We start from the raw sequence: 27838 nt of genomic DNA on the forward strand, positions 1-27838 counted from the left end.
CTACTGGTTTTTCCCCCGCATCAAATTTACACAAAATACCCCATAATGACAAGTTTCTTTTTGTGCAAATTTATACATAAGTATTCAGACCCTTTACTCAGTACTTTGTTGAAGTACCTTTGGCAGTGATACAGCCTCGAGTCTTCTTGGGTATGACGCTACAATCTTGGCACAGCTGTATTTGGAGAGCTCCTACAATTCTTCTCTGCAGATCCTCTCAAGCTCTGTCAGGTTAGATGGGGAGCGTTGCTGCACAGCTATTTTCAAGTCTCTCCAGAGATGTTTGATCGGGTTCAAGACCAGGCTCTGGCTGGGCCACTTAAGGACATTCAGAGACTTGTCCCGAAGCCACGCTTGTGTTGTCTTGGCTGTGTGCTTAGGGTCATTGTCCTGTTGGAAGGTGAACCGTCATCCCAGTCTGAGGTCCTGAGCAGGTTTTCATCAAGGATCTCTTTGTACTTTGCTCGGTTCATCTTTGCCTTGATCCTGACCTGTCTCCCAGTCCCTGCCACTGAAAAACATCCCCACAGCATGATGCTGCCACCACCATGCTTCACCGTAGGGATGGTGCCAGGTTCCTCCAGACATGAAGCTTGGCATTCTGGCCAAAGAGTTAAATCTTGGTTTAATCAGACCAGAGAATCTTGTTTCTCATGGTCTGAGAGTCTTTAGGTGCCTTTTGGCAAACTCCAAGCGGGCTGTCATGTGCCTTTTACTGAGAAGCGGCTTCCGTCTGGCCACTTGTCCTTCTGGAAGATTCTCCTATCTCCACAGAGGAACTATGGAGCTCTGTCAGAGTGACCACCGGGTTCTTGGTCACCTCCCTGACCAAGGCCCTTCTCCCCCGATTGCTCAGTCTGGCCGGGCGGACAGATCTAGGAAGTGTCTTGGTGGTTCAAAACTTCTTCCATTTAAGAACGATGGAGGCCATTGTGTTCTTGGGGACCTTCAATATTGCAGAAATGTTTGGTCCCCTTCCCCAGATCTGTGCCTCGACACAATCCTGTCTCAGCGCTCCACGGACAATTCCTTCAACCTCATGGCTTGGTTTTTGCTCTGACATGGACTACCAACTGTGGGACCTTATATAGACAGGTGGGTGCCTTTCAAAATCATGTCCAATCAATTGAATTTACCATGGGTGGACTCCAATAAAGTTGTAGAAACATCTCAAGGATGATCAATGAAAACAGGATGCACCTGAGCTTAATTTCAAGTCTCATAGCAAAGGGCCTGAATACTTATGTAAATAAGGTATTTGTTTTTATATACATTTGCAAAAAATTGTAAAACCTGTTTTCGCTTTGTCATTATTGGTTATTGTGTGTAGCTTGCTGATAATAGTATTTTATTTAATCCATTTTAGAATGAGGCTGTAACATAAAATGTGGAAAAAGTCAAGGGGTCTGAATACTTTCCGAAGGTAATGTATAGTGTATATTTAATATTTGTAACCTGACTTGCCGGTCTTAATTGCCCCTGTGGGGATAAAGAAAAAAAGTTCTTGAATTACCGTTCTCAGCGAGTGGAGCCAGGACCTCAAAGATCATCTCCTTCTTCTCGTGCTCGGCCTGCTTCCGGAACAGGCTTACCAGCTCCTCAGCGATGTTTGTGGAGGCAAACTGTTCCTTACTGGACTCTGCAGAGACGGAAGAAAAAAAGTTAAATCAAGATGAAATGACTGGTCCAGTCGGTTTGGGCGCCGCCCAACTCTTCTCTGTGTTCATTCATTTTCATGCCGAGCGTACGGTATGATAACGATCAAAGATTTGGCACCAGGCTAAAGACATACACACCGGAATCAGTTCTGTCCATGGATTTACAAAATATGTGACTGACAGGAGAGTCCACGGCTCAACTTTTATCGGGGCTTGACCATTTTTTTATGCTCAAGGCCCAGGCCCCAGACAGCATGGTATAAAAGCTGAACCAAGTCCAGAATGGCGGGGTGGCAGCAGTATTCTACTCAATGTACCGCAGAATTCATTTAGAATACCTTTTCTTTGGTATATACCCAAAATACATAATGACCTCTCTGATCGGCTCTAACATGTCCCACTACCCACCGAGCTCAGCCAGGTTTCCGAAAGCGATGAGGCACATCTCTGTAAGGGCCGTGTTGTCTGAGTGGAGCCCCAGCAGCTTCACCAGGGTGGGGATCACCCCCATGTTGATCAGCTGGGCCTGCAAGGAGTCTGGAGAGGACACAGAGGAGATCAGAGGATAGGTAAGAGCACTGCCATCTAGTGTTTGGGCGGTTGAATTAGGCCACGAAGATCAGGGTGGGCAGTGTTTCTGCTAATTAGGCAAATTAACTAAACAGAAACACCCTGATGTGTGTGTGTGTGTGTAAATTATTAAGGTACTATTGTCTCAACCCTAAAATGTAGAGAGATACATTGGGCTATGAAAACATCTGTCTGCCAGCATCGCTCTGCCACAAAACACACACCCACACTAGTCAATAATATAATTAGAAGTGGAAAGGCTAATGGAAGGTATAAAGCCATACGTCTTAAAATCAAGTCTCAAGAGGATTATAAAAAAGGCAATTTCTAAAAAGGGAAATTAGTTAATGCAAACAAGGAAACAAATTTGCACAGTTGAACTACCATTTGCTAAATGTAGACTAGCTATACAGTATATATTTTTCAAATACAGGATATCAGAGTGCAGATGTATTTCCCTGGTTGTAGTGAGCTCTGGAAAACCAGCTAGAAGAGCCTAGAGAAGATAGATAACAGAAAGAGTTGATTAAATTGGCTTTAAGAGAATACCAATACTGACAAAATGGGCAGAGAGAGGGTACAAGAAGAAAAAGGAAACGTTAAAGAAAAGAAGAATGGTACGCGAGACGGAGGGAGACGATAAAAGACTAGAAGGAAGGAGGGGAAGCGAGTGAGTGAGAAAAGGAAGTAACCAATTGAAAAAAAGAGTTATATTAGTGAATTAATAAGGGTTCTCTCTGAAATACAAGCTGACATTTTTTGCTGGTACTTATTAAAAACAACCACCATCAATTGTCATCCACCAGAACTGTTATTCACTGAAAACATTAGATCCTAACCATAATCCACAATAGGCCGACACAAGCAGAAGGCCGACTGGAGAAGAGCGAATTCCAGAAACATAAACCAACTTGGCTCAAAGTTATCATATTCCAAATTTACATTTGCACAAAAATATCGATTTCTATTTCTTCAATTTGCACAGACGCTGTAAAAACCAGTGGACGTGCAGAGCTTCTATCAATGTTAATGAAGGTTATATTAGCTGTGTTGACAGTTTACAAACAGCCAGCTGAAGGGAAACACATTTGCATTGCGTAATTGCAAAAATGCGCCGGCCCTCGCTGTGGTGCGCAGAGCAGACCAACTCCATTACTCTGACACGTAGAGAAGGCGGTTTCGCTCCTCTTTCCCGTTCCAAGGACGTGTAGAGCATGCGGTATTTGTATGTATTATTTTCAACCATCAACTTTTTCAGCCTTTTGAGTGGTGACATTTGAGACAGTGTTTGTTTCATTGTAGCTGATGACAGGGCTTGGAAACAACTCTAGGCTACATTTCACACCTAACCTTGTGCTAAATAATTACAACTGAATTTGGGTATGGGTCTTCCATTTATAAACAGTGTTGAGCAGGACGTAATTGCACTAGGGAGTTATGTTACACACTACTTATTATTACGTTAACTTGCATTATTTTCTCGACTTTGGTAGAGAGGCTACAAGTGTTTGTCCCGGTTTCTCAAACATCCTTTTCATGGAGCGGCAATAAAACATGGCCTTATTCAAAGCTTAACACATTGGAGGCCACAACAAACCATAATTGACAAATGGAGCCAAAACATGTCTGTGTGAGATATTTGCTGAGCTCCGTGAAATGGTTTGATTTAGTGCAGTGATAGCGGTGCTTGGCAACTGAGGCTAAACGTCAGTGTCACCGGAAGTAGCACCGCTTCAAGCAGAGGACAGTAACTCGCATGGAAACAGAATTCCACACATCGTGGAACATTGACTCGAACGGGGATATCCGTTCTAGTAATTCTATTTCTGTGTAACCACAGCACTGTTTAATGTCTGATGATCTGATCGCAGATCATTAGGTTTACAAAGAAAATCCACTTAGTTCCATGTTTGGTTGTGGGAAAAGAACAAGAGAAAGCCTGAGTTGTCGCTGACTTGCATGTACCTCCCCTGAACGCCACATTTACATTTCCTCAGTCTATTTTCGACGGGAGGACAAAAGAGTTGGTGAGTGACCTCGGACTGGTCAGGGATCGTACAGGACAAGTGATAGACCGAAAAGTAATTATTTTTCTGCATCTTGCCCACGGAGGAGAAAAAGTTCTAGAACTTGGCCCATTCATTAATAATTTACATTATTCGGAGAGGAGCAGTACGCCGTGGAACATCAGGGTTAGAACGTAGACGAAAGGGTCATAAACACTCACCGAGCATCCCGGTCACTACACCACTAACCAGCCTGGGGTGTTTTCATTCATGCAATTAACAGTTTATGGGACAAATTCGGCTACAACTCCCCGTTTCGGCTCATTTACTTCCGTTTGGTTCCTAGTAATCTCGCTTAACCCAGAACTAAAATCTTGTGTAATTTGATCAGCTATGACAATTCTGGGTCCAAACAGCAGAACTAATGCTGCTCATTATCCTACGCATTTTATACCGCCGCAACAGATTCTTCCGTTTATGTGCAGAATCTTATTCTTCAGTTTATGCGCAGAATCTGTGATGAGGTGAATACACTCCTGGGGAACAAATAAGACCAAAACTTAACTTTCTATGGTCCAATTTGAAGAGGGTTCCACAGCAGCAACTTGCAATGTTTTACATGTAGACTCCTGCTACAGACCTCAACCAATTTCAAATCTGGCAAGACTGACACTTGAGTATTGTCTCTTCCCAATGTGGGCAGGCTTCAAGTGAGGACGCACATTGTGAAGAGTCAATAGTGGATGTTTTGGTAGATTTGATGTTGATGTCTGTAAGCAGGAAGTCCCCCCTGCTGTGTATGATGTCATAAAAGGCAGTGTTAAGAGTTGTACAGTAAAGTGACTTGCAAAAGAAAATGAGTCACTGCTAATCCCCAGTGGCAAAACTGTTGCATCATCATAACAAGACTAGTTAATTAGCTAGCACAGTTAAACGGTTCTAAACAATGTGTTCATTTGAATGAAAGATTCATATTTTTTGGTGAGTCTATGCACGAGTCCAAAATGGCACCCTATCCTCTGGTCAAAAGTAGTGCACTATGTAGGGAATAGGGTCCCATTTGGAACGCGGCCTAATTAAACTGGAACAGGTGCTGGAAGGTTGACAGCAGAAGTGATCCATATTGATTACGCCGGACCTCGCACCTGGATAGACCATATAGGCTTTGCAAGGAGGGTTGTGGGAGAATAGGCAATCTAAGTAGAAAACAAGAGAGTGCTGTGTAAAGAGGAAGAAATGGCTGCAGTATAAGCTGTAGGGACACCATCACCACCTACCTACCACCAATTACAAGGACAAGCAGTCACTGCTTTAAGAGGAAAATTACCAAGGCCTCAAGCAAGAAAGCAATGGACGTGGACTTGAATCAGACAGACCACTCCAGGGGACAGATATCGAACAATCCTCTTTATCACCACCTCCTGTCACCATGGTGAGTAAAGGCTGAGTAATATAAACTTGAACATTGGCTAAAATCTAAAGTAGTCAGACATTTTTAGACCTCAAAAACAGTCAGCTAATGAGTCCATGCCCCTACACCATCTATTAAAAAGTCCCAGTTGTGTAGATTCAGCTATATGGAAATAACAATAAGTTTGGATTTGAGGCACATAGCAGCTGCAAAAGCTAATGGTGATCCACATAAACAAGCACAACAGATGGCCTGGGACGTGGACTCGTCTCGCCATTAGATTACGTTTGAGGTCTGAAAATATCAGACAAAACGTTCATTTTTAACCATCACATTAAGACTGGATAAAAGGTGTCAACATTACGTTTAGTACAGTCACCAACACTGCCAAAGTAGGGCGGCAGGTAGCCTCGCGGTTAGAGCATTGGGCCAGCAACTGAAAGGTCGAAGGTTTGAATACCCGAGCCGAAAAGGTGAAATATCTGCCGATGTGCCCTTGAGCAAGGCACTTAACCCTAATTTGCTCCAGGGGCGCCGTAATACTATCGCTGACCCAGTAAAACAACACATTTCACGGCACCTATCTGGTGTGTGTGACAATAAAACATCTCACGTTATCTCTTAGATTAATTCTTTAAAAAGTTTACTCTGTTTAGATTGGTTAATTCTGCTTATCCGGGGGGAGTTTGTCATTACCATTTTCATTGCTATAGTTCATCAGCATGCCACAAAAGACAGTCAAGAGCTTTCCATTGTCCGGGTCAGTATTTTGGGACAGTGACTTTATGTGTCCAGCTACTATCTGAGCCCCTCCCGCCTGGTCAACTGCACTCCTGCCCTCATCTGCAAAACAAAGAGGTCAGGGGGACATCAACAAAGGAAAAACCACAACAAGCAACCTGGAAAATAAATCAATAAAAGAGAGAAAGTTAAGCAAGCAGTAAAAAAATTGAAATTAAATTAAATACAAAAATCACAAAAATGCTATTTAAATATAACCATAAAGAATAATAATGATTAATCAGAACATGGAAAAGGAGAGGCAAAAAATAAAATAACTGGCATTACCAAAGTTCATACAGAACTGGTAGTCGTGACATAATTCCAGTGTGTTTTTGGTCATGTCCACCCCCAGCAGGGCTGTCAGAGTTAATCATGTAACTCCAGTTTGTCATTTTAGTGCACTCCTTTCTTTTGCGATTAATCGTAATCTGAAAGCTAAATCTAAAAATACATCACCTATACAGTTAAAAACAATGTGATGTCTTAAGTCGACATTGAGGTTAAAAAAAAAAGTATGCCTTATAAATTTCCCTTGATTTTGCTTACCGTTACTTTTGACATAACCGACACGTCAATATTCTTAATGCTTTTCATTAAAATTCATTAAAAAAAAAGAAGTAAATTACAGTTCAATTTGATCAAATTCTGAATTTGCAATTAGTCACGATTAATCACAGCAAATCTTCCGATTAACTCAATAAAATATACAGCCATAATTGGTAGACAATCGTTTGTCACTTGTCAGAATCCCTGTCAAGCTCACACACAGTATAGTCAGTGGTAGCAACAACCATAGAGTCCAGCTGAACAGAACTTAGCTGAGTCATGTTATGCAAATGAGCAAGACTGAACAGCAAACGGATGGAGGTGGAGCGACTGAAACCCAGCTGAATTGAGGAGACAAAACGGCTGTTCTCTTTGTGCAAATAAAAGGCCACATCTTGGGAACTGAAGACCAGACAGCCTTGGGACCATGGGAGTTGAAGTTATGTCATACCGAGTGACTAGTCTGTTTTTATGAAATCCTTTTTAGCAGAGTAGCAGAGTAGCCTCATTGAGTAGCCTGAATTAGCACCACATTACTACAGATCACAGAACGTTTGTAGGATACTGCGCGACATAACAATCGACTACAGCCATGCAAATCCAATCTTTAAAAAAAAATGCATAGAATAAGGCGGTCATATTTAGAAATCATTGAAGGAAATAGGACTCAACCTCACCAGTGATAGAAACGTGGTTAACAATGCTAGTTGTGGTCAACTAAAATGGAGATTTGTTGGTGCTCCTGAGGTTAGGGTTCGAACTTTAAGGACATCCCCTTTGCCTGCAGACATCGCGTAGACAAGGAGTGCTTGATGTGCCAAGAGATAACGTAGCATGAAAGAGCAGAGCCGGAAGACGGCCATGTGCTCTGATGATAGATACGCCGAGTGTACAAAACATTAAGAACATCTTTCCACGAGATTGACCAGGTGAATCCAGGTGAAAGCAACAATCTCTTATTGATGCCACGTGTTAAAGTCACTTCAAATCAGTGTAGATTAAGAGGAGACATGGATTGTGTATGTGTGCCTTTCAGAGGGTGAATGGGTAAGACTACATTTTTAAGTGCCTTTGAATGCGGGGTATGGTACTACGTGCCAGGTGCACCAGTTTATGAACGCCGACGAATTGAGGCTGTTCTGAGGGCAAAAGGGGGTGCAACTCAATATTAGGAAGGCGTTCCTAATGTTTGGTATCCTATTATGGTTGAATTTCCACAGACCAGGAATTAATGACTTTTCTTAGAACTCAGAGGTGGGGATAATGTCCTTGTCAAAGTAGATATAGACACTAATTGTCCAAATGAAAGAATGGAAGAGTATTTTCCCTTTGTGAAAGTTACAAGCCACATCCTGTGACTGTACGCCAACGCTGGACATAGAAAAGTCAACACAACGTCTGTATACGCGTTGCGTTAGCCAACACAGGAACATATCGACACAGTGTGCGCTTGACGACGGCAGACTAAAACGGGGATGTCTGGAGTGTAGCTAGCAGAGGAAGCGTTACGGGCCTTGTCAGTATATCATTGTCTGTACTAGCTGTTTTAACACAGAAACACAACACATTATACAGTGTTATGTGTGCATGGCGGTGGCAGACAGAATGGGGTGTCTGGAGCATAGCTGCCTTGCTGACAGAGGAAGTGTTATATGATCAGTCATCCCGTTCCTGGACATGCACAGACTGGTTCGCCTCTCGTCTCCTGATACCAGCCAACCACGATCCCCACATCCAACCTTCCTTAACAACACTCAACCATGGACAGGAAGAGAAAGGAGGGGAGAGAGAGGAAGACAGAGAAGAAGAAAAAAGTGTGAGTGCAAGTGTGTGTGTGCGCATGCGCATAGACTGGAGAGAGAGAGTGCAGGAGAGGGATGGAGAAAGTGCAGGAGAAAGAGACAAAGAGAAAGCCAGGGAGAAGGACTAAACAAACTGGCTGGAATCTGGATGGCGTTAATGGACAACGGACAAAAAGCTGCCACTGTTTTTCTGTTGCTAGGTCTGGAAGTTGTATGAATGCAGTTGAAGTGGTAGGCTTGTTGCTGGGTTGATTACATTTTGAAAGGGCCAGAACCCGGAGCAACCAGACAGCTACAGACTCCCTCTAAACTGATTTCTTCAGTGGTGCCCCTATTAAGAGATGAAAACAGCTGCAGCTCTGACTGACACACACTTCTGCCACCATGCCAAAAGAGGCTTCACCAGTTGCCCCCACACTCAAACCTTTTCTGATTCTATCAAACCACAGACGTCTGGGAGAAACAATGCCCCAGAAACAGCTGCCATTAAGGCCTCAACGCAACACAGACAGACACCTAACCACTCAGCAAAACCCGACAATGACATTTTATCCTCAAATGTAGTCATGAAAAGTCTTGATTAAGTCACCTACATTTCTCTGAGGTGTCTGTCTGGGGAAAGAAATGTGGCAGGAGCTCAGGGCTAGACTGACTATGGCTGCCACTCTGTCGCCTCTTGAAACGAACAGAAATTCTCAATAGAACATTTGACATTTAGCAGATGCCCTTATCCATACATTTTCGTACTTGTCGCTACACTGGTCCCCTGTGGGAATTGAACCCACAACCCTGGCGTTGCAAGCACCATGCTCTACCAACTGAGCCACACGGGACAATAGTGACAGAGCTGCCTCGCGAAACCTCTTGCTAGTCCACAGATGAAATATGGATTTCATATTGATAATGGGGTGAAGCACAGACAATAATATTATACTGGTAGTCACCTCACAGCATTCCAATTTACGGCCAGAGCATTCCAATTTACGGCCAGAGCATTCCAATTTACGGCCAGAGCATTCCAATTTACGGCCAGAGCATTCCCCACCTCCAATATATCCAGATGAAAAACAGGTTATATTGCATGATATTATGATAAACTAAGACTAAACAGATTTTCAGCAGATCAATGTCATCAAACAGAGCAGATAATGCTAACAGCCGGTTTAGAATCCGCTGACACCTGTTTCCACGGCATGATGCAATTCAGCACCTCTGGGAGGGGAGGGGAGGGAAGAGAGGAGGGCCGGTTGAAAGAAAAAGTCCATCCAGTACTTCCCCTTTAATTACACCTAGGCAAGATGCAGTCCCCTTCCTTATAAAGTTGACCTCCCCTTCCCATAAATTATAATAATTATGGCAGAACCCATATACACCGATTCCGGGTCCTTTTCCAACTGGCCTATGACAAATGTTTAAAGGAAACCTATACGAAATGTATAAGAGAAGCCTATGAGAGGGAGACCTATAGCAGGATGAACTTACGGCTGTCATAGCAGATGTTGCCCAGGGCGCGGCCCGTCTGCAGCAGCACTTCCTGGTCCTTGGAGTGGAGCAGCTGCACCAGGGGAGGGATGAGGCCTGCCTCCACACAGGGGCTCCGCATGAACTCTGGAGGGGAGAGGAAGCAGTCAGGATTAGTAATTAGGCTCCAGGGTGAAGTTGCCCGACAGTACAGACCTGGGATAAACTTCCCCAATCCTAATCTTAACCATTAGTGGGGGATTTTTTTTTTTTTTTTAATGACCCATGATCAGTGTCTAGGGGAAACTTCACCCTATTCCTACCGCTCAGCACCCATCTTCATGGTCCATTCTGTCTCAATTGAGGAGATGATTTAAAATCAAGTTGAAATTGACTGAAAAGCGGACCAGTTATTTTCTGAGGATTTTGTCATTGAGAGAATGCGTTTCAGTTAATTTGCTGGTTTGACTGGAAATAAAATGGATTTCACTATAACCTCCAATTTGCTCAGAAATATACTGTGTGTGCCAAATTCCAATTGATTAGTCAATGGAAGACTGGATGCTTCTTAAGTGCATCCACATTTGACAATTTTTATATGAACGCATATAAAAAATAATTCTGGATGAAACCCAACTCTGGATCTTTGTCAGAAATACATTTAAGGCAGCCCTAAAGTTCTGCCAAATACAGAAAACCTTCATATAATACGGACTAGGTTTTAAATAAAAGTGCTTAAACACTCAGGTATGCAAGAAAAAGGTTATTTTAGTCCAGTATCTTTGACACAGTAAGCCTTCCACTGTGGACTGGGCATAGACAATTCCGGGGCCTCTGACAGAAAATGCCAGCGGATCGGTGCCAAGTCTCAGGCTGGCACATCAGCAGGCAGCAATCCATTCATTATGTTAGACTTGTCTTCCCCCAACTCTCAAGTCACTTCCCTTCAACTCTGCGCCTGCCTTCCCTGAAACCCACTCATAAATTACTCTAAAAGCACTTAGTAAGTATGGCCCAGTTGTTGCTGTAACTGCAGTATGCAAGTTGAGAGGCCATGCATACTGTAATCTGCCACATTGCCAATGGATGACTGCTTGAGTCCAACATGTGGCCAAGAAAATGTGTGACTTCTCTACAATTGGAGCGAAGTCAAGAAGCCATCAATTTATTTGAATGCTCAATCTCAACCTTAGTATAAAGCTTTAAATAGGACACTATGCAGATGTTATGTCATGTCTATTAAGTACGTGCTTCTGTGAGCGTTATGAATGCCTTAGGTTGATTGATTCAGTCTAACCTCTAATCTCACGAGTTCCTGAATCTCAAAATGAGCCACTCACTGCTGTGCATTTTCCCTTGACCAAGCTACAGTATGGCAGGAAGTAAATGCATGATTCACTGTGCTGACATTGTGTGAAAACGACTACTGTCTAGGAAAGCAAGACGGATGGCAACACCAACAGACAGGTCTCCTATGGTGCCTTCTGTTAGAGAGACTGAAGCCATCTGTTGCCATTGGAATGGGTAAAGGCAGAATTGGGGAGTGGGGTGGACAAACAGAAATGAGCACAGGGACTAGACCACAATCTAGACTACACAGCAAACAGCTATAGAATAATCACCCATAAGTGACTGTCTCAAGATTGATCATCTGTAAGAGAATCATCCATAACCTTCACCATCAGCCCACAACTAGATAAATCACAACCCCATTCAATTATCAAAATTAAGATCATGACACTTAAATGAGAAATACAGATGTATGCTAAACCGCCACTGTATGACAGACCCACAAAGCTGAGAATATAATAAAACATTTTATTTTTTTTAAGTGGTTTACTGACAAGATGGCGGAACCAAAAGTGAGTAGAATGATGTTTCCTGGGGAGGATGAGATGTGGAGAAACCAAGTGGCGGGAGCCTCACCATTTTTGGCCACCTCAGCTATGATGTTGGCTACTTTGGGGGTGCAGGAGGACTGTGGGGCCAGCAGGGTGGGAAGCAGGGGGAGAACACCCATCTCCTGGACCTTCTCACTGGCATCAGCATCTAGGAGGAAGAGGGGAGAAAGGGAAAAAAAGTTGGGGAAAAAGACAAGGGCTCTCTCAATTTGTCTTTCATTGATTCCTTGCATCCAATCCCCTTGGCCCTTTCGCAACCATATTGGAGGAGAAGATCCAAGGTATCTCCCATCTGACCTTCTCTAATGCCTTTTGAAAAAGAGGAAAGATTGTAGGGAATCGAGGAAGGATTCATTGAAAAAAAGCCATGGGGTGAATTGGGCAAGGAGAGGAAGATAATCCCTTCCCATCCAGGTCATTCCATTTTTGGGGTTATTTATGATCATCCTAAATCAAGCTCCAGACAATGGCCCATATAAATCAAATTACTAGCGGGACGACAGTGCAGCCCTGAAATGATTATAACCTCTTAGTCAATTTTGGATTTTTTTATTTTACCTTTATTTAACTGGGCAAGTCAGTTAAGAACAAATTCTTATTTTCAATGACAGCCTACGAACAGTGGGTTAACTGCCTTGTTCAGGGGCAGAACGACAGTTTATTCCTTGGCAGCTAGGGGATTCAATCTAGCAAACTTCCGGTTACTGGACCAGCACTCCAACCCCTAGGCTGCCTGCCGCCCCTAGGCTGCCTGCCGCCCCTAGGCTGCCTGCCGCCCCTAGGCTGCCTGCCGCCCCTAGGCTGCCTGCCGCCCCTAGGCTGCCTGCCGCCCCTAGGCGTCACACATGACATGTTGAAAAGCTCCCTGTGTGTTTATGCTAGTTACCGTTCCTTGTAGTGGCTGCAGCTCAACCCCCTCTTTCCGCCATTATAACGTGTGTGCCTATTCCATGACATGAGGCTTCTAAAAGCTGCGTTTTTCTACACAAGAGGCTCCAGACAAGGAAATGGTCTTTAAAACCAGAACCGTTTGAGCTACAAAGGGGAGACTCTCACACACACACAAAGGTGTCAGTTATTTTTCTCTACGACGCACACAAGCTTAAAGGGGTCGTCTCAAGGTAACCTGGTACCAGGCTGTAAAAATAGCACCACGTGCATAGGGGGTAAAAGTGCCACAAATGAAGTGACCAAACGGGTCTAAAAATTTCTGAGTTTTCTTATCTCTCTCAGATATAGGACAGGCATTTGAAAACCATATTCATTACAATACATTTTGACTGTGTTTTGTCATATACAAATGTGTAATTCAATACTTTTCTATGGGCTATAGCAGTAAAGGTCAAATGTAATGTTTCATTTAAAAAGATAAAATATTTAGCTTAAACAGTACATTTTATGACCATCTTAAAACAATTCCATATGTAAGCTTAGTAGATGTTGCGCCATCCTAGACCTGCAGGGTTAACCAATGAAATTATTATCACCGTCACTTGGATTTTTACTATTAGGCTAAAGGTAGCGTCGGCAAAAGTGTGTGCCTTTTGGTTTTCTTGGTCATCTCCTCACCCAAACAGACTATTGCACACTCATCACTTGTCACTCCAAGTGCAGTAGAACATTAAACCTAGCTACACCAGAGTACAAAGCTAAAAAGACAGTAGAGGATGCAGAAAGCCAACAACTCAATGAATTTAAAAGCACAGAAGTAAGGCCATTACACTGCTCCAAAAACAAGATAGTTGATAGGCAGAGCCAGATCATGCAGATGGTTATTAGTGATGGTGGGGAGGGGCTCAATACAGTTACATATGGGGATATGACTTCTGACAATATTTTGCATCGTTATGACAATACTGAAATATTTTTGCGCTAGTTGGCTATACCTGCATCAAAACTCTATTTTTTTTCTCCTTCATAGCTTGTTCTCCATCTTGTTTTTAAATAGAGAGAATTTGTTTTCAGCACTTAATCCATGACTGATCCAAACTTGTTTTCTCATGCCACTCCATTTTCCCTCTACAGCAGACATGGTGATCAATATGTTTGGAACAACGAATCGCAATAAAATCACAGTATCAAATCGTAATACATACCATATCGGCACTTAAGTATCGTGATAATATTGTATTGTGAGATCACTGGCAATTCTCAGCCGTATTGGTTATGTTTCCCAAACTAAGGAGGACAGACAGGTTTGTGAATAACACTGACAGAGATATCCTTACTTAGGCCTTGTACGAAAACAAATGTGAGCCTGGTGACTAGAATGTTTAGTCTAACTAGGCTCTCCATTTCCTCCATCCTGTACTGTGTATTTCACTTACTCTGAGAAGTGTGGGTCAAACTTACTGTTGTGGGCCAGTGCTTTGAGCAAGCAGTCCAGGCAGCTCTCCACACTGTCTGTGGCGCTGTCCGCTGAGGCTAGCTTCAGCTTCTTCAACGCGTCGCTCAGGTTATCTGCTGGGAGAGGGAAAAAGGGCAAAGGTGAATGAGCACTGGTCCTAACCTGTCAATTTACTCCTAAGGTAGCCTATGCTATTCAACGTTTTTAAAAATCACACACTAGGGCTGGATGTTAGATTTGACCACAGCTACCTTGGGCCATACAGTAGAGCAACCCACAAGTCCTCATATACCGTTTTACTGTGTGATAGAAGACATGTAGACGACACTAAATCCACCATCCGTCATGTTCAGTAACGTTATTACACAGCAAGACAGAAAGGTAGACAGACAGCAGGATTGTTTCTGGGTCAAAACGGGGCTTAGATGGGAGGCGTGGCAGGGTTGTGGTATCGGGCACAGTCGGAAACTGACAATCGTAAAAAAATATATATAACTTGGCCGCGGAGACAATTTTGCCATTTTAAAGCCAATTTCCTTCAATTCTAAAAAATGTTGCCATGGCTTATGATTTGTTCTTGTGCTATCGGAGTGACTCAAACAGTATTACAAAATCAAGGGAGACGCATGACAAATGGTCCTGAATACATGCATAATTTTTGTAATTTTAGATTTCCCCTGATAGTCTGAGGAGCCAAAAGGCTTAGACTAAATAAGAATGCACACAGCTCTGTGCCGCATCATCACTTCCCTTCCTCATTCTCCCTCTCAAATGGTAGCTATAGACAACACTATGATAGACAGTCTAGAGGTCATACAGTGGTGAGCCCCAGTATAATCAGGACATGAGCGGATGTTGAACTCATCCCTGAGGAGCTCCACAACCTAGGGCACAGCTGACACGTGGCAGCGGTAGAGTTGGGCAATATGGACAAAAATCTATTTTTAAATTTTTTTTTATGCGAAATAGATTTATCTTCATTACGCTAAATTGAACATTAAGTTCATAACCACCCATATCAGCGAACGTATTTCATTTCAAACTGCACATTTCTCTAGTAGGGTCCTATAGGTCATTTATCATAATGAACGATATCAGCAAAATGTCCACGATAAGTGGCCGGCGCCTAAAATGTTTGGTTTATTGTCCCAGCTCTAGGCAGCGGGTATCAAACCATTACGACTGCGTCAACATACTCACCGGGTAAACACCAACATGTCAATAAAATATGAATATGAGTTCAAGTCATGTTGGGATCCGCCAGTATTTTGTGATGGGTCCTTATCCTAATGGACATTCTGTGTCTAGACCGTACACCTGGTATGCTGGGCCAACTAACAATTTAGAGATTTTGGTGTCTGGAGCTGTTACAGTGCTCAGCTAATTGGATTCTGGGCTGCACGGGGCCAACAGGAGGTGCGGTGACACAGAGAGACAGAAAACAAAGACCCTGACGTTCCCCATTCCGCAGATGTTCTCCTGTGTGCAGTGAGGATTAGGATTAAAATCGTATGAGATTTTAAAACCAGTCAAACGAGACTTTTCCCCCAGGCCTCCATCCTATAATGGATTTTTATTGCCTTTCAGATTATGGTATCTGTCAGGGTCCCTCCTTATAGCCAATGAGGCCTGAGTCAGGTGTTCTCATAACACGTCAAAAAACAGGCAATGTTTGCATAAAGACATGACAGGGCCAGTCAATCCTCCATAAGCATTAGGCCTAGCTTTCTGTTCCAAGGAGTCAAGATAGCCTACTGACGATTCTACTCATCTACTTAAATCAAAAGGATTAATGGGTCCTTCAACTAAATGAGTACCTTTTTGGTCATGTAACCTCATCCAACATTGTTATAAAGAGCGCATGTTCAACTTAATAAAAAAACATGTTCCCATCTCAGGAGGTTACATTTTAAAAAGAAATGACTATAGTAAGTACAGTTGAAGTCGTAAGTCTACTTAACCTGTTAGGGCTAGGGGGCAGTATTTACACGGCCGGATAAAAAAAAAACGTACCCGATTTAATCTGGTTATTACTACTGCCCAGAAACTAGAATATGCATATAATTATTGGCTTTGGATAGAAAACACCCTAAAGTTTCTAAAACTGTTTGAATGGTGTCTGTGAGTATAACAGAACTCATATGGCAGGCAAAAACCTGAGAAGATTCTGTACAGGAAGTGCCCTCTCTGACCATTCCTTGGGCTTCTTGACTCTTTTTATTGAAAACTTAGGATCTTTGCTGTAACGTGACACTTCCTACGGCTCCCATAGGCTCTCAGAACCCGGGAAAAAGCTGAATGATGTCGAGGCAGCCCCTGGCTGAAAAACATTAGCGCGTTTGGATAGTGGTCGGTCAGAGTACTATGAGACTGAGGCGCGTGCACGAGGGGATCCCATGTTTTTATTTTCTCTCTCTTTGTACTAAAACACAGATTCCCGGTCGGAATATTATCGCTTTTTTACGAGAATCTTTTTTGAAATCGGACAGTGTGGTTAGATTAACGAGAGTCTTGTCTTTAAAATGGTGTAAAATAGTCATATGTTTGAGAAATTGAAGTAATAGCATTTCTAAGGTATTTGAATAACGCGCCACGGGATTCCACTGGCTGTTACGTAGGTGGGACGAAATCGTCCCACTGGCCCTAGAGAAGATAAACTAGTTTTAATGACTCCAACCTAAGTGTTTCAACCACTCCACAAATCTCTTGTTGACAAACTATAGTTTCGGCAAGTCGGTTAGGACATCTACTTTGTGCATGACGAGTCATTTTTTCCAACAACTGCTTACAGACAGATTATTTCACTGTATCACAATTCCAGTGGGTCAGATGTTTACATCCACTAAGTTGACTGTGCCTTTAAACAGCTTGGAAAATTCCAGAAAATGATGTCATGGCTTTAGAAGCTTCTGATAGGCTAATTGACATCATTTGAGTCAATTGGAGGTGTACCTGTGGATGTATTTCAAGGCCTACCTTCAAGCTCAGTGCCTCTTTGCTTGACATCATGGGAAAATCTAATGAAAATCAGCCAAGACCTCAGAAAAACAACTGTAGACCTCCACAAGTCTGGTTCATCCTTGGGAGCAATTTCCAAATGCCTGAAGGTACCACGTTCATCTGTACAAACAATAGTACACAAGTATAAACACCATGGGACCACGCAGCCGTCATACCTCTCAGGAAGGAGACGCATTCTGTCTCCTAGAGGTGAACGTACGTGTGTGAAAAGTGCAAATCAATCCCAGAACAACAGCAAAGGACCTTGTAAAGATGCTGGAGGAAACAGGAACAAAAGTATCTATATCCACAGTAAAACAAGTCCTATATCAACATAACCTGAAAGGCCGCTCAGCAAGGAAGAAGCCACTGCTCCAAAACCGCCATAAAAAAAGCCAGACTACGGTTTGCAACTGCACATGGGGACAAAGATTGTACTTTTTGGAGAAATGTTCTCTGGTCTGATGAAACAAAAATAGAACTGTTTGGCCATAATGACCATTGTTATATTAGAGGAAAAAGGGAGATGCTTGCAAGCCGAAGAATACCATCCCAACCGTAAAGCACAGGGGTGGCAGCATCATGTTGTGGGGGTGCTTTGCTGCAGGAGGGACTGGTGCACTTCACAAAATAGATGGCATCATGAGGGATTGAAATGATGTGAATATATTGAAGCAACATCTCAAGACGTCAGTCAGGAAGTTAAAGCTTGGTCGCAAATGGGTCATCCAAATGGACAATGACCCAAGGATTCTTCCAAATTTGTGGCAAAATGGCTTAAGGACAACAAAGTCAAGTTATTGGAGTGGCCATCACAAAGCCCTGACCTCAATCCTATAGAACATTTGTGGGCAGAACTGAAAAAGCGTGTGCGAGCAAGGAGGCCTACAAACCTGACTCAGTTACACCAGCTCTGTCAGGAGGAATGGGACAAAAGTCACCCAACTTATTGTGGGAAGCTTGTGGAAGGCTACCTGAAACATTTGACCCAAGTTAAACAATTTAAAAGGCAATGCTACCAAATAGTGTATGTAAACTTCTGACCCATTGGGAATGTGATTAAAGAAATTAAAGCTGAAATAAATCACTATTATTCTGACATTTCACATTCTTAAAATAACGTGGTGATCTTAACTGATCTAAGACTGGGAATTTTTACTAGGATTAAATGTCAGGAATAATGAAAAACTGAGTTTAAATGTATTTGGCCAAGGTGTATGTAAACTTCCGACTTCATCTGTATCCATTACGTGCCAAATAAAGAAACAAGGTTGACTAACAGGGTTGGAGATCATCTTAAAAGTGCAGTCAAAAACATACATTTACCACTGTTTTATATACACATTTCCACACTATGTGGTTGGAATAATACTGTGAAATTGTGACGATGATGCCCCTTTTAGTGTAAGAGCTGCTTGAAAAGACTGCCTGAAATGTAAACCTGTTTTGGTGGGATGGAGTTTTAGCATGCCTGGTGACATCACCAGCTGATTAATTAGTTAGTTCTAAAAATCTGTCAATAACAGCTAATTTTCTGTTTTCCCCTCCCCACTCAAACCACTCCCAGACAGTCCTAGCTAAATTCTTGCTTGAGAAATTGCTCTTTGCCAAGAAGCTATTTGTTTATTTTTGACCATTTTAATTGGAAACAATCAGTTAGGTACTTAATTGTTACACAGAAATAATTTGATATTGAGACAAAACAGCTGCAAATGGGCCAGTAAATTAGCCTTAAACCCTCTTGTGACAGGGGGAATGGAAGCTTACTGTGTGCAACAGGAAGGGGAAATTGAATGCAAACTTCAAAACCCAAAAAATGCTAAAACGGGATACTGCGAAACTGGCAATTTGGCTGTTTTTCTACCTATCCAGAGTCAGATAAAAATATAAGTTAAAAACGTGGATACCATGGATGTTTACATTTCTGCACGCGGTATGAAGAAAGTTAGCGCATGCTTCTGTACCTGTAGACTTCGTTGCCAAACTACCTCTCTTCAAACTGCAAGCAGAGACATAGAAATGGTATCCACAAGTTAATCTAACTGTGGGTAAGTAGAGAACTGCCAGTATTTTTTGTTTTGTTTTTAATTGCCTGTATCTACGGGTTACAGGGTTGACGTTATGATCGACTTGCTCAGTTTTCCACCAGAAAATTGCCAAAAAGTATAATACCAGCTCATCTGAGTTATATACTATGATTCGACTATTTTTTGTTCAATGACACTTTTGAAAAAGAAAAATTAAGGAATAGTTTCACCATACTAAAATGAGAATTCAGTTCACGTAACGGGGTTGAACTTAAAATGAAGGACAGACGTTGTGCAATTAAATGAATCACTAAATCAATAACAATCTTCAGAAATGACTGTCAAATCAACAAGAGTTTTACAATGGTAAAATCTTCCTAGAAGTCAGAGGGCGCACAGAAGGACGTGCCAAAATGCAGAACTTTGGCCACTCAGATTTAATGTTCCATGTGGCCTATGGTAAAGGACACTTCATTCAATTTAACAGCTCTTAAAATTCAATATTGGTGCACAATTTTTACTTAAAATATCAAAAGGGATGCTAAAAAGGTACTAATTTGGTGGAACTACCGTGATAAATGCAATGACCTAAGTGTGTTTCTGCTTAGCTGGAGCACCCATCCTATAGAGATACTGTCTGTGGATGGATGGGTTCATCGGACTTCCTTTCTGCTGAATCACGTAACATTTTCTGAAGGCTAGTACCGTATGATTGCACCTTGTACAGCAATGGAGGCTCAACATATACCCTAGAATTCTGGAATACTTAAAAACCCTGATGTGACAAGAGTACAGTACATCCTCAATGTTTCGATGCAAGTCACTAGAAGTCATTTATTCTGGTTAAAATGGGAGTAACTACATTACACCAAGAGATAGCATCCTCAGTCACCGCATTTCTTACTAAATGTCAAACACACAATTACTAAGAGTGGCCATGAACAGTTTGATTTGTGTCAGTCTGTCTCTGGGTGTTTTTGTTGAACTATCCTGTGGGTACCAGAAGTCCTCACAAGGATAGTAAAACATGGAAAATTCAGACAAATGGGGACATTTTGCAGGTCCATATAAGGAAAAATGATATTTTAGGCATAGGAGTTAGGTTTAGGGTTACAATTAGAATTACGGTTAGGAAAATAGGATGGGAATCAATTATTTGGTCCCCAGAAGGACAGCAATACAAAACGGGTGTGTGTGTGTGTACGCGCGTGCGTAGGCCTATTGCGTAACAGTGTGAGATGGATGATATACATCTCTGCGCCTCAGACAGTTTAGTACACTGATGTTGGTAAACAAGTAGTATGGCTGTCATAACCACATGTTAACTAAATAATACATAGTTGAGGAATCAATGAAAAAAAATCCACACGTTACAAGGAGGCTCAAACTGAAACAAACGCAGCTCGTCCCCAAAAATGACAGCAGCAGCTTATGGCTGTCAAAAATGCAGGTTCTGTCTAGCAATGCCCCGTGTTACATAATGCGATTCTCGGTCTGACAAGTATACCCTACGATGGGCATGTGAACCGCTAGCTGGCCGTTTTCTCCACGTTCACCCCACCTAACGTTACTCCTTAGAATCCAACGCTAGAGCCACCGAGTGCGCTCTTCTGGTTTGATGCTCCCAAAGGAAATATGTTTCTACTAGTTAACGTGAGCTTGGCTAATTACGATACCCTACCCTGGCATTTGTGGGCTACTATGTCGAAGTATGTCTATTTTATAGTTACGTTAAATGACAACTGAATGACGTTATGAATCAGATGTTGATTACTCACCCATTTAGCTACTGTAACGTTAGCTAGTGTGAGTGATACTCCAAGCAGTTTCGGATCAGGATGCTGTCAAATTGCTATTCACAGCGAAAAACGTGCAAGTTGTTAGCTAGCGTTGGTTAACAACACTTGATTTTATATGATTTGAAGTCGCTATCTAGCTAGCTGGTCAACCATATACCCAGGCAAGGCCCACCTTAGCTAACCCACGCCGTTTCGTCCCCGGCAAAACCAGTAAGCCACAGCACTTTCTCCCTCCCAGATGCCGCCGGGAAAGCTTGAAGCGTAGCCTATCGTACAACTCCCACCTCACTACTATGGTATGGTTGAGTAATTTATCCGCTAGTAATATTGATCCACATCGACGCCAATGTTCGCTACTTCAACCACAGAGTTTGCTTCAACTCTACTAGACACGCACTTCCTACTACTCGCTCGCTTGCACATGCAGCAGCTACAGATTCCACGCACAGTGAATCGCAGCCTATTGCTGGCGGTTGATTGGCTCTTGGCCTGCACATAACTCGTTTTCCACGATCATTGGCCAAAGTCTGTGTCGTTTGCTCGTGCCACGCCCTAAAGCGTTATTATTTCAAGTGACATCCACTATTCATAGCAATTAAGTCATACAAACCGAATTGTTATAGACAAACAAAATTGTAGCTACATGGTTTGGTCTGCTAGCTACTTTACTGGAAGACTAAGATGTTTGGGGGGGTGATATGTTGGCCGGGTTAGGGGTAGCCAGGTGGAAAGCATGGCCAGCTGTAGAAAAATGCATATTGAAATGATCTATTATTGTAGATTTATCAGTGGTGACAATGTTTCCTATCCTCAAGTGCATGGGGCAGCTGGGAGGAGGAGCTCTTATTCTCTATGGACTTTACAGTGTCCCAAAACTTTTTGGAATTAGAGCTACAGGATGCACATTTCTGTTTGAAAAAGCTAACCTTTGCTGACGGAGTATATTGGTTCCTGACTTCCCTGAAAAGTTGCATATTGTGAGACCTATTCGATGCTAATGCAGAACGCCACAGGATGTTTTTGTGCTGGTCAAGGGCAGTCAAGTCTGGGGTGAACCAAGGGCTATATCCGTTCTTAGTTCTGCATTATTTTTTTTAAATGGGGCATGGTTATTCAAGATGGGGAGGAAAGCACTTTTAAAGAGCAACCAGGCATCCTCTACTGACGGGATGAGGTCAATATCCTTCCAGGATACCCCGGGCCAGGTCGATTAGAAAGGCCTGCTCGCTGATGTGTTTTAGGGAGCGTTTGACAGTGATGAGGGGTGGTGAGGGGCGGACCCATTACACACGCAGGCAATGATCGCTGAGATCCTGGTTGAGGACAGCAGAGGTATTTAGAGGGCAAGTTGGTCAGGATGATATCTAAGAGGGTGCCCATGGTTACAAATTTAGGGTTGTACCTGGTAGGTTCCTTGATAATTTGTGTGAGATTGAGGGCATCTAGCTTAGATTGTAGGACGGCCGGGGTGTTAAGCATGTCCCAGTTTAGGTCACCTAACAGTACAAACTCTCAAGATAGATGGAGGGCAATCAATTCACATATGGTGTCCACGGCACAGCTGGGGGCTGAAGTGGGTCTATAACAAGAGGCAACGGTGAGAGACTTGTTTCTGGAAAGGTGGATTTTTAAAAGTAGAAGCTCTAATTGTTTTGGAACAGACCTGGATAGTAAGACAGAACTCTGCAGGCTAATTCCACCCCCTTTGGCAGTTCTACCTTGTCAGAAAATGTTATAGTTAGGGATGGAAATTTCTGGATTTTTGGTGACCTTCCTAAGCCAGGATTCAGACACGGCTAGGACATCCGGGTAGGCGGAGTGTGCCAAAGCAGTGAATAAAACAAACTTAGGGAGGAGGCTTCTGATGTTAACATGTATGAAACCAAGGCTTTTACGGTTACAGAAGTCAACAAATGAGAGCGCCTGGGGAATGGGAGTGGAGCTAGGGGCTGCAGGACCTGGGTTAACCTCTACATCACCAGAGGAACAGAGGAGGGGAAGGATAAGGGTACGGCTAAAGTCTAAGAGCTGGTTGTCTAGTGCGTTCGGAACAGAGAGTAAAAGGAGCAGATTTCTGGGCGTGGAAGAATAGATTCAAGGTATAATGTACAGACAAGGGTATGGTAGGATGTGAATAATCACTAACCAAAACAGCAATAGACAAGGCATATTGAGATTAGGGAGAGGCATGTGTAGATGAGTGATCATAGAGTCCAGTGAGTAGCTAGCCGAGCTGGAGACACGGCGATTCAGACAGCTAGCGGGCAGGGGCTAGCAGATGGGCCTCCGGGGGACATCGCAACAGAAGAGCCTGTTGAAAGCCCCTCGGACGGTTACGTCGGCAGACCAGTCATGATGGATCGGCGGGGCTCCGTGTTGGCAGTAAAAGGGTCCAGGCCAAATTAGCAAAATAGGTATTGTAGCCCAAGAATTGGCTGATGGACCTCTTCGGCTAGCTGGGAGATGGGCCTAGCTTGAGGCTAGCTCCAGGCTAACTGGGGCTTGCTTCGGGACAGAGTCGTTGGCCAGGAGTAGCCACTCGGATAGCAGCTAGCTAGCTGTGATGATCCGGTGTAAAGTTTCAGAGCTTGCTGTAGGAATCCGGATATGTGGGAGAAAAAAAGCAGTATGATTTGCTCTGGGTTGATATCGCACTGTGCAGACTGGCAGGAATTGACCTGGCTGAGGCTGGCTGATGTCCGAGTTAACGGTGATGACTGCTAGCAGTGGCTAACTGACTACTAGCTGGCTAGCTTCTGATGGGGGCTCCGGTTCTAAAGTGTAAAAAATAGCAGATCCGTACCACATTGGGTGAGGCGGGTTGCAGGAGAGTATGTTCAGTCTGTAGATGGAAATTGAGATAAAAAATATATACGAAATAAATAGATCACAGCCGTCATGATTCAAACTTTTTTCCAAGTTCCCAGTTGTCTTGAAAGCACCATAAAATCAGAGAATGCCAGACTGATGTCAAAATTAGCCTGTGAAGGACAGCTGCGCCACCTTCCTATTCAAGTGAGCACAGCACAACAAGAGGAGCCCAAAAACATCTTGTATGCTGCTGCATAAATCATGTAATATGCATGCTGTAGCTAAGAAGGTAATATTAAGTGTATGGTGTATAATAAACTGTTAATAGCCCATGTGCCTCACCCTAATAATTTGGTCTATTTTCCCCCTCTTAATTTCACCTACTGTTCTGACTTGGTGGTGCACATGTAGCCTATAACCTGTTTTAGAGAAACGTAATCATCGAATATTGTAAGAGCTTTCATTGTCTGCTTATATGCCCCCTTTATTTATCCTACGGTTCTGACTTGGTGTACAGGGAGAACACTAAGAGCGGCTCATGTTCTGAATTCTGTCACTGTATATTTCAAAAAGTGCTGAACAAGTAGTACCTCATTAATGTCATCTAAATTACGGATTGCCTCTTATCCGTTTGTTGTCCTCTCATGCCATAGTTTGTAAATCTCAATTGTCAGTAGAAATCACATTTGTTTAAGCGAGTCAGCCATATCAGCTATGTTTTTTTTTTTAAAGGTAGTAAATGAGTTTGAATGAATTGTTTCCCTGCCAGACAAGGCTCCGCTGATAGCCAGGTGTAGCAGTGGTAAGTAAGGTGTTGGGACTGCTGTTGGGACAGCTTTATGAAGGCACCGTTATAGTGAAATTAATGTATTGTTTAGTGTAATGGCATGCATCCCCACATTTTTGTTTTGTTTGCCCCACCAAGATGTACAGTTGAAGTTGGAAGTTTACATACAACTTAGCCAAATACATTTAAACTCAGTTTCACAATTTCTGACATTTAATCCTAGTAAAAATTCCCTGTCTTAGGTCAGTTAGGATCACCACTATTTTAACAATGTGAAATGTCAGAATAATAGTAGAGAATTATTTCTTTCAGCTTTTATTTCTTTCATCACATTCCCAGTGGGTCAGAAGTTTACATACACAATTAGTATTTAGTAGCATTGCCTTTATATTGTTTAACTTGGGTCAAACGTTTTGGGTAGCCTTCTACAAGCTTCCCACAATAAGTTGGGTGAATTTTGGCCCATTCCTCCTGACAGAGCTGGTGTAACTGAGTCAGGTTTGTAGTTTTTTTTTTTCTTCCTGAGGTCTTGACTTCTTTTGATTTCCCCATGATGTCAAGCAAAGAGGCACTGAGTTTGAAGGTAGGCCTTGAAATACATCCACAGGTACACCTCCAATTGACTCAAATGATGTCAATTAGCTTATCAGAAGCTTCTAAAGCCATGACATCATTTTCTGGAATTTTTAAACTTCTGACCCACTGGAATTGTGATACAGTGCATTATAAGTGAAATAATCTGTCTGTAAACAATTGTTGGAAAAATTACTTGTGTCATGCACAAAGTAGATGTCCTAACAGACTTGCCAAAACTATAGTTTGTCAACAAGAAATTTGTGGAGTGGTTGAAAAACGAGTTAATGACTCCAACCTAAGTGTATGTAAACTTCCGACTTCAACTGTACATGCTAAAATCGCCACTGATGACAGGGAGTCATTTGAAAATCAATTATCCTGAGAAGGGCAGAGATTTTTTTTCATCCATTGGTATTTTTTTAGAGCTGTAGATTGGTACTTTTGGTACTTTATATAAATAAATATTAATCCTTACTCCCATGGTACTTTTGACATTTCCTCTTATATAAATAAATAATATTAATCGTTACTCCCAGGGGTCATTTGAGCATACTGTTCCAGCTATATTAGTCAGTTTTGGGGAGTAGTGAACTACATGTAGGACTAGTTAAACTAGTAATTTAACTACATTTTGCAGTAGCTTGGTGGTAGTTGAACTAAATTCAAATATTGATAGTGTTTTCAGTAGTTAATTTTTTTGCCATGTAGCGGTGTAATTAAATATTGGAATTAAACACTACTTTTTTTGTAAAAATAAAACATGGATGTAGTAGACAATGTCTTTTCTTTTCCAGCATCAGACCTGTCTAATTTTCACTTGAAACATTGTGTTTAATAGGATATTTTGACTACAGAGTAATCTGTTATTGCTATTTGCATTCTATGACATTTCAGACTTATGACAAAGTAGTTTGGAAGTAGTGTGTGACTTTATCAAAGTAGTTTTAGTTAAGTACACTATATTTTTCTTAGGGGTAGCTTTAGTGTAACTTAACTTCTTCCAGTGTTAAGTAATTGGTCAACTATATTTTCTGAATGGCTTGAAAATAGCCAACCTGGCAACTGTATTCATATAGTAAACCTATTAAATATTACAATTTCAATTTTGCTGATTTAAAAAATTGTAAGCTTACAGAAATACTACCTATAACCTGTAATTCACATCTACACAGATGTTCCAGTTCCCACTTGCACGAGAGCCGGGTTGCATTCAGTGCCACAGAACGGTGTGCAACATTGAATTCAACGGAAACGGTACTGAATGACCAGCGATAAACATATGTCAGGGATCGGCAATAGGTGGCCCGTGGGCCAAAACCAGCCCGTGAGTGATTTTAATTACTTGTAGTATTACATTTTTGGGGTTAAAAAGCCTAAAATCACAAGGAATTTTAACTAAAAATGAGTTTAATTTAGGAATTCTGTTTCCCACAAATAAAAAAAAAGAGACGTGATCTTGTCTCAATATAATCAAGGTATGAAATTGTTATTTTCAAATACAATCTATTATTGGGCTTGTACAAATTATTATAATTATGTTCTGCCCCAGACTATCCCGGTCATTTGGTGTGTTGCACGAGTTATTTTAGATGGTCACACCTCACCACATCCAAACAGGAGCAAACGTATCATTCAGTAAAAACCATAACTCAAGGTAGCACACATTAAAGCGGAGTGAACACACCACTGATGTAAATGAACTTGTGATACTGCCATCTATTGGTGTGCTCATCAACATGCAGACCAATGTTTGCCATCTTCACTTGCAGGGTTTCCCAAACTCTGTCCTGGGGACTAGGTTTCGTTTTTTTGCCCTAGCACTACACAGATGACTCATAACCAATTCATCAGCAAGCTTTGGTTGTTTTACAATCAGCTGTGTAGTGTTTGGGCAAACACCAAAAAGTGCACCAAGGAGGATACCCAGGACCGAGTCTGTGAAACCCTGATAGGCAGGCAGGTAAGAAGATTTCCTCATCCTTTACTTACCTTGAAAGCCGTCGTACGGATGAGGACTTGCTGCAATTCACCGTGTCTGTAACGAGAAGGCCTTTGTCATCGCTAAGCTTCACTCCCCTCTCTTTTCAGGATGCAAATGTGATTACTGAAGTTCCAGTCGTGGGTGAATGGGTTGCGGAGTCAATATTTTGGGACTAATCATCTTCTGCCTGGTCATTGGAAAGAGGGAAAATCATTAACATGAAACTATTATTGTTTAGTGATTCTGAATTAAGAAATCATTATGGAAGTAACCAATGCACACTTCATTTCAGGCATATTGTCCATGTGGGATTTACTCTTCCATTGCTCTACTTCAAAAGGTGGGCAACCCTGGTCCTGGGGTGCTGCAGGC

At 42.3% G+C, this 27838-nt stretch overlaps 1 protein-coding gene across 7 annotated transcripts in view; it reads right to left on the minus strand.

Annotated features, from left to right (window-relative positions):
- LOC106608640 (rap1 GTPase-GDP dissociation stimulator 1) overlaps positions 1-27627 on the minus strand; it is a 56872-nt gene extending 29245 nt beyond the window's left edge. Inside the window, exons 1-8 of one of the 7 annotated variants that reach the window (XM_082977396.1) lie at positions 21484-21745; positions 21291-21364; positions 14491-14598; positions 12164-12286; positions 10259-10384; positions 6342-6488; positions 2067-2195; positions 1514-1639 (exon numbers count right to left, since the gene is read on the minus strand). In XM_082977396.1, coding sequence (XP_082833522.1) covers positions 1514-1639; positions 2067-2195; positions 6342-6488; positions 10259-10384; positions 12164-12286; positions 14491-14598; positions 21291-21294 — 763 coding nt within the window. In that variant the 5' untranslated portion in view covers positions 21295-21364; positions 21484-21745. Of the gene's footprint in view, positions 1-1513; positions 1640-2066; positions 2196-6341; positions 6489-10258; positions 10385-12163; positions 12287-14490; positions 14602-21290; positions 21746-27474 lie in introns of those variants that run through there. The other 6 variants (XM_014206710.3, XM_082977397.1, XM_082977399.1 and 3 more) reach the window with 6 other exon arrangements.
- Positions 27628-27838: the final 211 nt, after the last annotated feature.

This window comes from Salmo salar, chromosome 07 (assembly GCF_965601325.2).
Source record: "Salmo salar chromosome 07, fSalSal1, whole genome shotgun sequence".
Taxonomy (NCBI): domain Eukaryota; kingdom Metazoa; phylum Chordata; class Actinopteri; order Salmoniformes; family Salmonidae; genus Salmo; species Salmo salar.